Source organism: Notothenia rossii (genome assembly GCF_949606895.1).
Source record: "Notothenia rossii genome assembly, chromosome: 5".
Classification (NCBI taxonomy): domain Eukaryota; kingdom Metazoa; phylum Chordata; class Actinopteri; order Perciformes; family Nototheniidae; genus Notothenia; species Notothenia rossii.
The window spans coordinates 76253545-76267819 of NC_136903.1; the positions used below are offsets into that span (position 1 = coordinate 76253545).

Below are 14275 nucleotides of genomic sequence, written 5' to 3' on the forward strand. Positions count from 1 at the left end.
CACAGCAGTAAAACTTGTGCTGGAGGAAGTACATATATCTTTACATACTTCAGGCTAAATCTAATCTGTTACAGGTAAATCAAATGTCCTGCATTCAAAATCAGTATCAGTATCAGCATCAAATATAGGCTACTTAAAAAGTGAAAGGGACAAAAAGTACTCATTATGGATAAGGGCCCATAATAATACATATCATATAACTAGTGTACATTTTATGAATTAGCCTACTGTAATATGCACATGTTGCAGTGGTATTATTAATTGGATGATTTTAATGCGTTTCATTAATAATGTAAACCTGCAAAGTAACTAGAATACATATGGGGAAGAAAAAAGCATGATTTTTGCTTCCAAAATATAGTGGACTATATAAAGTAGCAGAAAAAGGGCCTCAAAATTAGACTTGAAAAATAAGTTGAGTGAATGCAGTGTAATGTTAATTCCACCACTGTAAATATATATTATACATACTGTACAGAAACTACAAAACTTAAAAACTAAAACATTCATAATTCTTACTTACAATACATCCTGTTATGTATTTACTGACGGAAAGTCAACCATCTTATATTCGGTGAGGGTAAAGTCTGAGTGTAACTAGCAGGAATATTAACTGAGAAGGTGAGCCACTAATCCACAGCTTCTATAACCATGTGAGTATAAATATAATTTCAATATGTTGTGCTCATTGGAAAATTCCTACATGCTTTTGTTCCTAATATCAACAGACAAAGAGAAAACATATGGAGAGTTTGTAAAGCATTTTATTTGCTGCCGGTGTATTGAAGTAAATACACCTCCACTGTGTTGAACAATAGAATCAAAGTATGGAAGAAATGTATGTCATTAAATAGACAAATTATTGGTTAAAACAGAATGCCATAATGTAACTGGGCATATCATTTTACCATTCATTTACATGTACATTTCCACTGTGCTATATGCGGATCTGTTCTCTCAGCCTCTCTCTGTCAGCTGCTGATGTGCAGGTCTCTCTGGATCTCCTCAGCGGCCCCCCTCATGAGCTGGCAGGCCCTCTTGTGTTTGGACCAGTGCTTCACCTGACATTCTCTGAAAAAAACAATAACATGGACGAGGTTTTACATCATCAGAAACACATCACACTGAATTTACTGAATCATATCAACATAAGAAACACGTTTATTACTGTAAAACATTTCGTATTAGAGCAAAGTATGTGTAATGGTCATGGAACATATGTCAATTTATGTGCAATGCACAAACATAGACCAATAGCCATACATTTTCCAGATGGTTGCCTTGGCAGCAGGCTAAGCAATGTAGCCCATATGTTCTTCTACCTAGACACGTCACCTGGGATAGTGGACTGTTTTTTTTTTTGAAGATTCTTTTTCTGCATTTTTTTTTTTTTGAGAGATAATATATTAAGAGTGTATACAACTGAGAGAGTTAGTGGTGTGAGATACAACAGAGGTCCCAACGCTGGAATCAAACCCAGTGTATTGCTGTAATGTGCTTTAACTACATAGCTCCAAGGGCCCTCCGCTAGTACATTTGTTAACGCACACTAATATATGGTAATAAATGCATTGCCTCTTAAAGTCATGCTACTTTAGGATCAGAATGGTAGCAGTGACGTTTTTCTGTACGCAACACTCTTCTGAAAACCCATCACAAGGCAGATCACTTTGATTTGGTTTGAATTACACATTAGGGTGAATTGGATAAAGGTCCATCATGTTAGACACCATATTCAGACTTAGCTTTAACTACCACTTACCATGTCACCTGAAAGCATGAGGATGCCCTGCCTATACTGGCACCCAAAACCATCTCAACTGGCTCCTTTCAAGCGGAGGATGAATCCACAATATCAGTCTTTCAGTCATTACCCAAAGCTCATATCAGAGCCTCATAGCATTATTGCCTAAGTCATATTTTGGCCAAATTGAGATATCTGCCTAGCACTACTCTCCTAATACTGCTGATTCACCGTGCGTTATTTGCCATCAGCCTATCAGAATGCTTGTTACGTTGCTATCTGCAAGTCATCTCTTTGACTTTTGACATTTTTGACGCTACATACAAAGATGGCGGGCCCCATTAAACGACAGGGCTCGGCTGACCACAAGTGAAGTATTAGCTTTTCTCTTTGATTCAAGAGGGAGAAAAAAGAGCAGTCAGGAAGTGACATGGACACCGGACGACATATTGAAGAACAAAAGGGAGTAAAAGCCTCCAGAGCAGCTCCTGATTCGTTGTGTTTTCTTCTTTTTCTGAAAACCTTAAAATATGACATAGCAATTATGCTATGAGGCTAACGATATATTACTACTATGCTAATATATATGATGGTCTGAAAATACATCAAACAGTAAATGGTGCCCATGCCCCCAGGCTCAGCTCCTTTTATGATTAGTTATATGTTTGTGTCTTACCTGTGACAGTACCACTCGCCCTGACACTGAGAGCATCTCTTTGCCGCCTCTTTCCCACAGTATCCACACTTTGGTTTCTCAGGGAGTAAACTCTCCATTACGTCCAAATTGTACACCTGATCCAACCTGATAAAACCATTTCAATAATAATCAGAGAGCAATTTGATGGATTTGATGTATCTCTTGTGTCTCAGACTTGTGTTTTATGCATTACCTCTGGGCCTGCAGCCTCAGGTCTCTTTCAGACGGGCTGAACGTTCCTTTGACTTGATACTTTGCTATCGCCTTCCACTTCCCAGAATTCTCTCTCACAATGTTGTCCCACATTTCTGGGATCTATACATAAAGCAGAGGGTGAATTCACAGGGCACATATAATATATAGGTACAGATAAGTGTGCACATGTGTGAGTGTGTACCTGTTCCAGAACAAGTTCTTTTTTCGGAGGGGCCGGGTCGGTGAGGGCGAGATGAGCCAGGAAACGCTGCAGCTCCACCAAATTTGGCAGCTGATCCAACAACACCTCCGTCATGAAACCCCGGAGCTGTGGCACACACAAAATATTACAGCAGCAACAAAAACAACTTCAGCCGTGTCTTCTACAATGAGTGAGGCACAAGGGAAAATGTGATTACAGGAGGATGCACACGGCCCGGGTTATATAACTAATACAACAGGAAGAGGATGAGAATGCATATAATAGCAGGAAATATCTAAGTCAAAACAACCCTAGAAACTGAATCTGTGTTTAAACAAGCAAGGAGATCAGATATGATGTTGGAGGAGGGGGATCTGGCACTCACACACTTCCTAAACTTCACTTGGAGTCACTTGGAGGAGTTGATTGATACCATTTAAAGTCAAATATCTCAAGCAGCAGTAAAGAAACATAAAAGAATGTAAAAATGTGCAGTCGGATGCAAAAAGTGAGTACACATGTTGTGTGAGTATACCTTTAGAAGCTGGTTCTTGTTGTAATTGTTGAAGTCATATTTCCTTTGGCAGTCTTCCTTCAGCAGGAGATTGTAGAGGGAAATCCAGACCTGACCATCCAGCTTTGTCATCTTTAAACGGTCCTCACTAGGAATCCTCTGCCATCTTCCGTTTATGTACTTTTCTACCTCACCTTCAATGGGAGAAAGAGTCCGCAATTAGATAAAGGGTCACTTATTAAGCAAAACTGACCTATTTTAATATTTTTAGAGAACATTCAAAATACGAGAGATGTGATTCACCTTTTTGATGTCGACTCCAAGGGCAGCAGCCGATCAGATGAACCAGCACGCAGGGTATGTTGTGGGTGCACAGCATGCGGTTGATGACACTTATACTGCAAGGAAAAAAAACCTTCCCTCAGTTATAGAAGTGAAAGGACTGATCAATTCATAAAATAAAGGAACATTTATTTTCTGCAACTTTTATGAATTACATTTTTTTAATTTACAAACAAAACGTTGAACAATACCGGAACCCAAATCCTCCAATGTGAACATTTTGAAAGAACATTTCCTGTTACTGTTTTGTAATTGTCCTTGTTATGTCTGTCTATATATATAATACAATCTAAATGGAATGCATATACCGGTATATCATTTGACTTTTTAGGCATGTTAATATGACTGGTGGTCAGACAAAAACAAGCTGTTAACCTTTATTATAATATTTCTCAGCTTCTAATAACTACACTTACCTCTCAGTGTGATCAGTGATGAAGCGCAGCACAGAGACGGCCTTCAGGGAGATTTCAAATTCCAGCGCAGCACTCTGCATCTGCAACTCCTTCATCACGAGAAAACACTGATATGACTTATCAGTTTAGGTAAAAGAAAGCCTTCTCTCAATATTCCTGAACAATAAACCTCCAAACCATAGACGTCAGACTCTCGTACCTCTATAGAAGACACACCGGCCTTCCCAGTCAGCTTGTGTTGGCCCTCAGTGGTCGCTCCGCTGGCCAGCAGGGTGAGTTTGCGGTGGCAGTAATCCACCAAGTCAAGAACAGCGTCCCCAGCTGCCTCACACGAGTCCTGCAGGACACACACAACTCTTTGAACATTTCAAAAAAGCGTGACAGTATATACTGCACATGCAGAAACAGAACATGTAATTGCCGTATGATAACTTTCGTGCTTTAACACATATACAAAATGACAAAATAATGTAATTTAGAGGTATGTTTTTGTGTACACACTTACCTGGTTATACATTATCGTTTCAAGCAGGTTTATGATTGTGGCTTCATGGTGAATCTAAGAAATATACATCAAATGACATCAAAAATCTGTTATGAGTGCTTCAAGCTGACTGTCATTTTTACGACTCATGTGTCACTCACCACCATGTAAATATGAAATGTGCTCTTTGGATTAAAGTCCTGCAACTGACATAACACGGGGAACACTTTGTGCTTCCACACTTCCACCAGGATCATTTCATGGACCAGAACAGGTATCTAGAGAGAGTGAGGAAAAGAATACTGTAGAATAGATAGAAACAACCGGATCATTTAGCAGGGCGTCTCTCATCACATGTAGACTAGTCACCTTTCCATATGACACCAGGACCTCCTTGACAAACTCATCGTGCATGGCAGTAGCACTCAGTATTGCCTGCATGTTGAGTTTCTCAATGTGCTCATGCTGTCTGAACCACCTATCAACACACATAGAAAATTCAATAAATTGTGAGTTAAGCTTTATGAATGCCATTTTAACCAAGCGGAGCACATATCTGAAATAAACCCCTCGAAAACCTGAGGTCTGCTCTTACAAGACTTCATAACTTGCTTATATGTTACTCATTCATATATTTTTCTCTCGTGTAACCTTGAATTGTGTTGTTTTCAACACTGTTCTTGAAAGCATTACATACATTCATCAATTGTATGACAAAAAAGGGGCTCTTTTGTATGTTATAACCAACACTAAGGCCGTGAAACCCATTAACCAAATCTTAATTGACCAAATTTCCTCCTGGGATTTATAAGTATTTTGCCAAATGTTCAACTTTTTACTCCACTAAGTTTATTACAAATGCAGATTAATTTTTTTATTAACTCAAAATAAAAATTGACAAATACATTACCATATATCAATAAAGATGAGGCCACCCAGTGGTATATAAAGTAGTTCAAATCAACACCACTTTTACCAAGTGCAACGCAGAAATGATGACCACATCAATGTATAAATAAGTATTACCGGGATAAAATAATATATGAACATAATATATGGGCCATTCTGCATAATGAGTACTCTTACTTTTGGTACCTAAAGATAAGATAATATACTTCCATGGATCCCAGTTTGGGAAAATAAATAAATAAAATACAAAATAAACATAAACAGCAAATATATATGTATAAACAGTACAAATGTAAAAGAACAGTACAATATGTACAGTACATATCAACAGTGAACGATTTATATAGATTAAAGTACATTTTACGTTAATAGTTCATACTTGTACTTGTAGCAGAGTATTTTAATACTGTAGCACTGCTACTTTACTTTAGTAAATAATGTCAATACTTCCACCTGCTAGTCTACGCTAACATGTTGCTAACGTTAGCACAGGTGTGTGTTAGCTGCTTCATCTTACCTCTCAGAGCCCACTTCCTTGAGAGACAAAGTTTCCAGACTTTTCACAAACGCTTCTGCTTCAATAGGGAGAATGACAGACGCCTCCATGTCGTGGGAGAAAACTATTTACCAACCTATTAATTAAAAAAGTAGAAGAGTTGTCTCTTCAGCGATAGTTGTAGTGGATAGTGATACTCTTCTTTAGCCGTGGTTGTCATGGTGACTGTAAAATAAGCTCACCCAAAGCGCAGTTCCTCCCTCCCGCCAGAGGGGAGCGGTGCTTCCTCATGGAAAAACAACGGCCATCAGAGTAGAACATAGTTAATTTAAAAACTATAAATTGACAAAAACTATTAGATTATTTTGACATTTTACATTTGCTCTGATTGTTCAGCAGGACCCGAAATTGTTGTTCTTGCACAATTTATTTTATTTTCGAAATCATTTGAATAATGAGACGTATATTAACTTCAACCTCTAAAAAAATAAAAAAACTGGACCATATTTACAAAAAAGGACTATTGATTAAAAATGATTATTATTTTTAAACAAGAATCAAATAAGTATATGTAGGAGTGTAGGAGGTTATTATTATTATTATTAAAAGCTCATCAGATATTTTGTAGGTACAATCTTTTATTTGTAAGAGTAGCTATATTAATAAATAAATGTTGTGAGAAATAAATACAATTGAAAATAAATGTTAACAACGTTCAATATTTTTGTGTTTCTCTGGATTAGTTTTCTATGGCTCTAAAAATAAATTAAATGTTAAAGGGTTTTCTCTTACTGTGAGTTAAGACAATCATATTTTGGTATAATGTCTTTTATTAATCACAAATTATATTTTGTACAATAATAATAAATATGACCATCCTCTTGATCTGAACAGAAATGTATGATAATTATTAATTACGACATTTGTTAAAAAAAAAAAAAAAAACACCCTTCACTAGGAAAAAATATACAAAAAATCTCTTCACTTTTCCTCTCGGAAAAAAGGCCTCTCTGTGTCTTTCAGTCAATGTTCATGTCACTTCCAACACACCACAATGTTGGGATCATTTTCCAAACGTTCGTCCAGCTCCTGGTAACTGATCCCTGTAAAAAAACATAATTGTTAAGAGTTTTCACATTTAATTATTAGCTATACAAAACAAAGCGAGAGTTGTTGAAAACATGCCTGTTTTGCAGCAGATCTCATCATAACTATGACAACCAGTGAAGAGTCGAGGCAGCCTGCTCCTCTCATCTCGGTTCACCTTCACCGGATATTTCTGCAGCCGTCGAATAAGAGTCTTCATCAGTCCGAATTGGATCAGCCTCCTGTAAGCAAAACATGACATGTCACATATATAAATAAATGTCAACCTGACTTTTCAGTTGTCATAAAGAACTTCCAGGAACTGATAAGGGGATTGATGCCAACCTTTCATCAACTCTTTGAAGCTGCTGCGAGTAGCGAGAGCAAAGGTCTCGGACTGTGGTTCCTGGACTCAGACCACAGTACAGCTGGAAGACATCTCTTATACTCGCACGCTTCTGACCTGATACACAACAATACAAATAAATGGAATTAACCCTTCGTAGTCGTATGCCTCTACAAACTGATCAAGTTGCAGTTTACATTCAAGTCTGTGCAAATTGTCCTCACTTCATCATTTGATCTTATTAGACGTTTGTATAAGACGTTTCTATTCTATTCTATATATTACATGTATAAAATGTAAAACCATAACATATGGACAAAAACATTTTTTGTGAGTTCCCAGTGACCTTAACTTTTGTCCACCAAAACCTAATTTCCATGGGTACAAGTGGACCGTGGTGTCCAATTTGAAAGAATTCCCTAAAGGAATTCCTAGAATATCATGTTCACAACAAAAATAAACTTAACCCGCCCCCTCAGAGGCAAAAAAACAATCAGACGTCAAACACGACAAAGACATCCCTTATTTACCTTGCTTAGTGACGTAGTTGAGGCACTCTTCCTGAATGGACTTGTCATCTATGAGACTTTGGACTTTGGGGGTGGTGCAATAAACATTGGAGTACTGGTGGGGGGTAAACAGAGACAGGACATTTGCCAAACTAAACAAACCCTCAAAACATTAGTGACAGAGCATCAGGCCACTGTGAGAACAAATGAGTAGAATTGAGCTATTGTGAATTTAGGGGAATATGTGTGTTTAGATACAAAGACAATAAATAAAAGAATAGATGTATACATGTCAAATGGGTTATGTTTGTGGATGGTTGTAACAAGGAATTAATAATGTGCAATTAAAAAAGATGTTGAAGAAAGTGACAACAATATTTGGCATTGAGTTTAGATGTGTAGTTGTTTCTTTCTCTTTCAGTAAATTCCTTATTATTATAAATAAGTTATATTTTTGATTTAATTCGGCTCATAAAAAATGATAAGCAAATATATTGACCTTTTTCTTGTAATATTTAGATTTTATTTTTGATATCATAGTGACCCCAATATCATAAAATAAAATAATCACACTATACCTGAAATATGGACACCAAGGTCACAACTCCATAATACCTGTTGCAGAAAGGACATTTCAGTACCTCCCTCTTATTGTTTCTTTTGAGAATAAAAGTCATACTACACTAAAGTGCAACACAAACATATAGATTGTACACATTTAAAATGAAAGAGCAAATGTAGAAACTTCTGCTATCGGCCATCAGCCCTGATGAAAAGGAAAGTGGTTTATCATGACATTTTGGTTTTGAAGCCCCCGGGCTTACTGTACATAGAAAACAATGGATGAGGGTGTTTTGACGCAAGCGAGCTGCCGCTGGTGTGTCTTGCCCTTTCTTCACTGAAATGTACTCACAGTAGATTCTGCACTGCAATGCGCACAAGATTCAGCTCTACATCCGCTTCAGCAGAGATCTTCTGGATGTGTCTGAATCCATCAATATAGGGCAAGATCTGCAGTAAACAAAAATGAACCAGATTACTTTAAATTCTTGAATAAAAATGATTTTGTCTAGCATTCCTTCACTGTTTACACTTCTGCATGAACACAACCACACTTGCAAAGGCACGCTATCCCTCTCTGAGTCTGAGGGGATTTAAATAAAAGACAAATATGTGAGCATACAACCAGAAATGTAGACTGGAATTATACTGTGAGAGTTGTGTGAGAGTTATGACATATGTCTCAACTAACTTACTTCTATTAATTAAGAATTGTCTTTGTTCCTGTATTCTTTGTTTGCCTTGGATGTTTGAAAGAACATTTCCCAAGCTCCCATCAGCAAAAACACGTGGGTTTGCTATCCTGGCTTCCAAAATGGTGGAATGAGCTCCCCGTTGACATCAGGACAGCAGAAAGCTTACACATCTTCCGGCGCAGACTGAAAACTCATCTCTTTCGACTCCATTTCGAGCGATAGAATTACTAACAACGCACTTACATACTAACAAAGGACTGGCTTATCTAAAGCCAGTTGAGTAGCACTTGAAATGTTTTGGCTCTATGAAACCTGATGTACTTACAGTGTGGCAAAAAAGTATTCAGTCAGCCACCAATTGTTCAAGTTCTCCCACTTAAAAAGATGAGAGAGGCCTGTAATTTTCATCCTAGATATACCTCAACTATGAGAGACAAAATGAGAAAAAAAAAAAAAATCCAGAAAATCACATTGTCTGATTTTTAAAGAATTTATTGGCAAATTATGGTGGAAAATAAGTATTTGGTCAATAACAAAAGTTCATCTCAATACTTTGTTATACACCCTTTGTTGGCAATGACAGAGGTCAAATGTTTTCTGTAAGTCTTCACAAGGTTTTCACACACTGTTGCTGGTATTTTGGCCAATTCCTCCATGCAGATCTCCTCTAGAGCAGTGATGTTTTGGGGCTGTCGCTGGGCAACACGGACTTTCAACTCCCTCCAAAGATTTTCTATGGGGTTGAGATCTGGAGACTGGCTAGGCCACTCCAGGACCTTGAAATGCTTCTTACGAAGCCACTCCTTCGTTGCCCGGGCGGTGTGTTTGGGATCATTGTCCTGCTGAAAGACCCAGCCACGTTTCATCTTCAATGCCCTTGCTAATGGAAGGAGGTTGTCACTAAAAATCTCACGATACATGCCCCCATTCATTCTTTCCTTTACACGGATCAGTCGTCCTGGTCCCTTTGCAGAAAAACAGCCCCAAAGCATGATGTTTCCACCCCCATGTTTCACAGTAGGTATGGTGTTCTTTGGATGCAACTCAGCATTCTTTCTCCTCCAAACACGTCTAGTTGAGTTTTTACCAAAAAGTTCTATTTTGGTTTCATCTGACCATATGACATTCTCCCAATCCTCTTCTGGATCATCTAAATGCTCTCTAGCAAACTTCAGACGGGCCTGGACATGTACTGGCTTAAGCAGGGGGACACGTCTGGCACTGCAGGATTTGAGTCCCTGGCGGCGTAGTGTGTTACTGATGGTAGCCTTTGTTACTTTGGTCCCAGCTCTCTGCAGGTCATTGACTAGGTCCCTCCGTGTGGTTCTGTGATTTTTGCTCACCGTTCTTGTGATCATTTTGACCCCACGGGGTGAGATCTTGCGTGGAGCCCCAGATCGAGGGAGATTATCAGTGGTCTTGTATGTCTTCCATTTTCTAATAATTGCTCCCACAGTTGATTTCTTCACACCAAGCTGCTTACCTATTGCAGATTCAGTCTTCCCAGCCTGGTGCAGGTCTACCATTTAGTTTCTGGAGTCCTTTGACAGCTCTTTGGTCTTGGCCATAGTGGAGTTTGGAGTGTGACTGTTTGAGGTTGTGGACAGGTGTCTTTTATACTGATAACGAGTTCAAACAGGTGCCATTAATACAGTTAACAAGTGGAGGACAGAGGAGGCTCTTAAAGAAGAAGTTACAGGTCTGTGAGAGCCAGACATCTTGTTTGTTTGTAGGTGACCAAATACTTATTTTCCACCATAATTTGCAAATAAATTCTTTAAAAATCAGACAATGTGATTTTCCGGATTTTTTTTCTCATAGTTGAGGTATACCTAGGATGAAAATGACAGGCCTCTCATCTTTTTAAGTGGGAGAACTTGCACAATTGGTGGCTGACTAAATACTTTTTTGCTCCACTGTATATGATTCTGTTTTCTTCAAGTTTGTATCTTCTTGGTCGAACGCACTAATTGTAAGTCGCTTTGGATAAAAGCGTCAGCGAAATGCAATGTAATTTCTTTAGGGATTCATGGTCACAAAAGGTGAGTCATTACTGCCGCGGGTGATCCCAGTATCCCTTTCGGAAGATCTTTATAGCCTTCGATGTACTAGTACATTCAAGACTCTTTCAGCAATAAAACCCTATTGCACAAATGATTGGCACCTTCTTCTAAAGTGACCTCCTTTTCATCCATAAAATAATGGATAAGAAAGAACTTTTCCTATCACTTCATGCACAGCGGATACCAGGAAAGTATCTCTAATCTTTATTTGATTCTAAGAATTTTGGCAAATATCTTATCAAACGGTTCCTAGAAATCGACCACAAGGCCTACCTGTTGAGTGGTGAGATCCCACTGAGATTTGATGAAATGGTCTTTGTACTGCGTGAAGACGGGCACATCGTACTCCTGGACGATGGGGGGGTCCTTTCGCAGCTGGATCAGCTTCAGGTGGATGGTGTTGGACTCATCTGCAAACAGAAAGAGAGTTTAGATAAACATAATCTTGACCATTATTATTTGTTTTCAAAATGCCAAATAATGAACATCAACGTTACGCAAAGGAGTACTTTTTTAAACCAACATTATAAACCTGTGCTTAGACCTTTTAAGCAATGACCTTTATTACTGCTGTTCAATAAATCCGTTTTAGGAAAGGGTCTTGTTAGTTGGATCGATGCCACAGATAAGACATACGGTATCACAAGCCGGGAATAGACGACTGCATACTGTAGGATACTTTCTCAATAAAAGATGACATTTGAGTTTAAATGCTGTCTTTAAACAGCTAGAAAATAACTAGTATTACAAATTGTAAACACCACAAAGTGTCAGCAAAAGCTGTAGGGTAAAGCACACCCTTTAACCTACAGCTTGCTTTGGCCATCAATTGTCTGTAAAACACTATCACTGAATACAATTTACACACTTGTATTGCTATACTCGTAAACAAGGAATATTACATTTTAAGAAATGCGATCTTCTTCAAACAATCACAAAAGATCTGCATATGCATTTATCCATGTCCCTGTAACAACGTATATTGATATTTGTATCACTCTCATATCAAACTGGAATACACACAGTCAAATAGAAAGCGATATACCTATGGGTAGGCTGCAGGCTCCTGTGGCGTTCAGTTCTTCTAACAGGGTGGACATAATGGGTAACAGTTTCTGCTTGCTCTCTTCATTGGATATAAATTCACTCTCCAGCTGCAGCACAAAGAGGCGAACACATTTAAGATCATCTCTGAGTTGTTTGAAAACAAACATAATGTAACTATAGGTTAAATGCATCATTCATTACCTCCAAAGTTGTGAGGTACCCTGACAGCTTCTTGACGATCGGCTCCAGTGCACACGTGTTGGTTTGAGCGTCACAAACCAGGCCGAGGTTAAACAGCAGCGCATTTCTGTTGTACTTTTTATGCTCGATGCACACAGGACATCCTATTAACTTTTTTCCCATGGCAGTGCTAAAAAAAGAAAGAGGAAAAGAGAAGAGAAAATGGTTTGATGCTGAAAGAGACATTAGCATGTAACAAGGTCACATGTTCATAACAACCACTGAACTTTATAGAGGAGAAAGAAGCATTCGATGACATACACTGTTATCAATTTGTTTTGCAGTTCCGGCTTGGTGATGATATAAACCTGCACGGTGTCAAAGAGCTCCCGTGAAATGTATTCCTCGGGGACCTGTGAGGAGAGAACATAGGAGGCACTGTATAAACATACATCCCATAAGATACACAGAGAATACTTTGTTCTGTTCACTTCAAAGGTCAATACCACACAAATAACTCTTACTTACTATTAAGATGTTTGCTTTATCTGATACTATTTTGAAAAAGTGTTTCAAATACAACAGCATATTACACTTTAATGTCCTTAGAGGTGTAATGTAACTAAGTTCATTTACTCAAGTACTGTACTTAACTACAATTTTGAGGTACTTGTACGTTGTACTTAACTTGAGTATTTCAATTGTTCTTCTACTCCACTCAAATTCAGAGCTTAATCGTGTACTTTTACTCAACTATATATATTTAATACCTTTAGTTACTTATCTGCATAATGAGTACTTTTACTTTTGGTACTTTAAGTATATTTTGATGCTGATACTTTTGCACTTTTACTTTAGTAAAATGTTGAATGCAGGACTTTCACTGGTAACAGAGTATTCCTACACTCTGGTAGTTCTTCCTTTACCAAAGTACAAGATCTGAGTACTTTTCCCACCTCTGAATTTACTTGATGATATTGTTAACAATTTATCTCGTAGCTGTACTCAAATAATGCATAATTATATTTGTTTTAAATGGTATATAAAACATTATATTATATTATATTATGTTTGCTTAATGTAGGCGTATCTGTTGAATACAGATACAAAGAAAAGTTATTTATAAATATTTTTGTTTGTATAACTATATCATAAGAATACTTATTGTTGGTAGTAATTATGGTAATAGATTTGATAATTGTATTACCTTTCTTCTTGTTAAAAAATAGAATTTGCACACTTACCTGATATCTTATCTCTGGACCCCGGGTGAGGTGAAATTCACTGAAAAATATACACTCTATTCGAGAGGTCATGATCAGCATCTCAACCAAACGTCTCAGTTTCAGAGGGCAGTCTTCTGTTATTTAGCAGAAGAGGCTAGCTGCTAGCTTACAGCTTTAACGTTGAAGCACAAGATAGCAACCTTCAGATAAGTACACTTAGCAGCTCTTGCGTCCAAATAAATGTGTTACCACGATACTTTGAACAACATGTTGTCAACTAATAGCAAACTATCTTAAAACTCTACAAAACTCGACACATTCATGCCCACTTGACTTCAAGAAAACAACACTGCTGATGTGTTCAGGAGCACCTCGGAATTTACTAATACATACACCGTACGCCGTGAATACTAAACAGACAGTTCAGGATATGTAGTTTTTAAAAAACAAAAAATAATAACAACATATTATATAAATTATCTGGCATTTGTGCTGCATGTACAGTTGCAATTTTCTGTCGAAAGTATATTTAAAGGATGATACATTTGCTAATAGTTGTTTAC

The 14275-nt window shown here is 37.7% G+C and overlaps 2 protein-coding genes across 2 annotated transcripts; both read right to left on the reverse strand.

The window, feature by feature from the left end:
- Window positions 1–752: 752 nt before the first annotated feature.
- zmynd10 (zinc finger, MYND-type containing 10) lies at window positions 753–6230 on the reverse strand. Its single transcript, XM_079679792.1, has 12 exons — window positions 6021–6230; window positions 4964–5072; window positions 4756–4872; window positions 4616–4669; window positions 4310–4447; window positions 4111–4199; window positions 3656–3750; window positions 3374–3546; window positions 2839–2964; window positions 2635–2756; window positions 2421–2546; window positions 753–1071 (listed from the first exon to the last, which is right to left on the reverse strand). The coding sequence occupies exons 1-12, from the start codon at window positions 6107–6109 to the stop codon at window positions 972–974; spliced, it is 1338 nt and encodes a 445-aa protein (XP_079535918.1). The 5' UTR covers window positions 6110–6230; the 3' UTR covers window positions 753–971.
- A 581-nt stretch (window positions 6231–6811) lies between these two features.
- Window positions 6812–14241, reverse strand: nprl2 (NPR2 like, GATOR1 complex subunit). Its single transcript, XM_079684887.1, has 11 exons — window positions 13731–14241; window positions 12808–12899; window positions 12508–12676; window positions 12305–12413; window positions 11533–11669; window positions 8854–8951; window positions 8519–8555; window positions 7962–8055; window positions 7431–7548; window positions 7185–7327; window positions 6812–7102 (listed from the first exon to the last, which is right to left on the reverse strand). Exons 1-11 carry the CDS (start codon window positions 13809–13811, stop codon window positions 7035–7037), a joined length of 1146 nt encoding a protein of 381 aa, XP_079541013.1. The 5' UTR covers window positions 13812–14241; the 3' UTR covers window positions 6812–7034.
- Window positions 14242–14275: the final 34 nt, after the last annotated feature.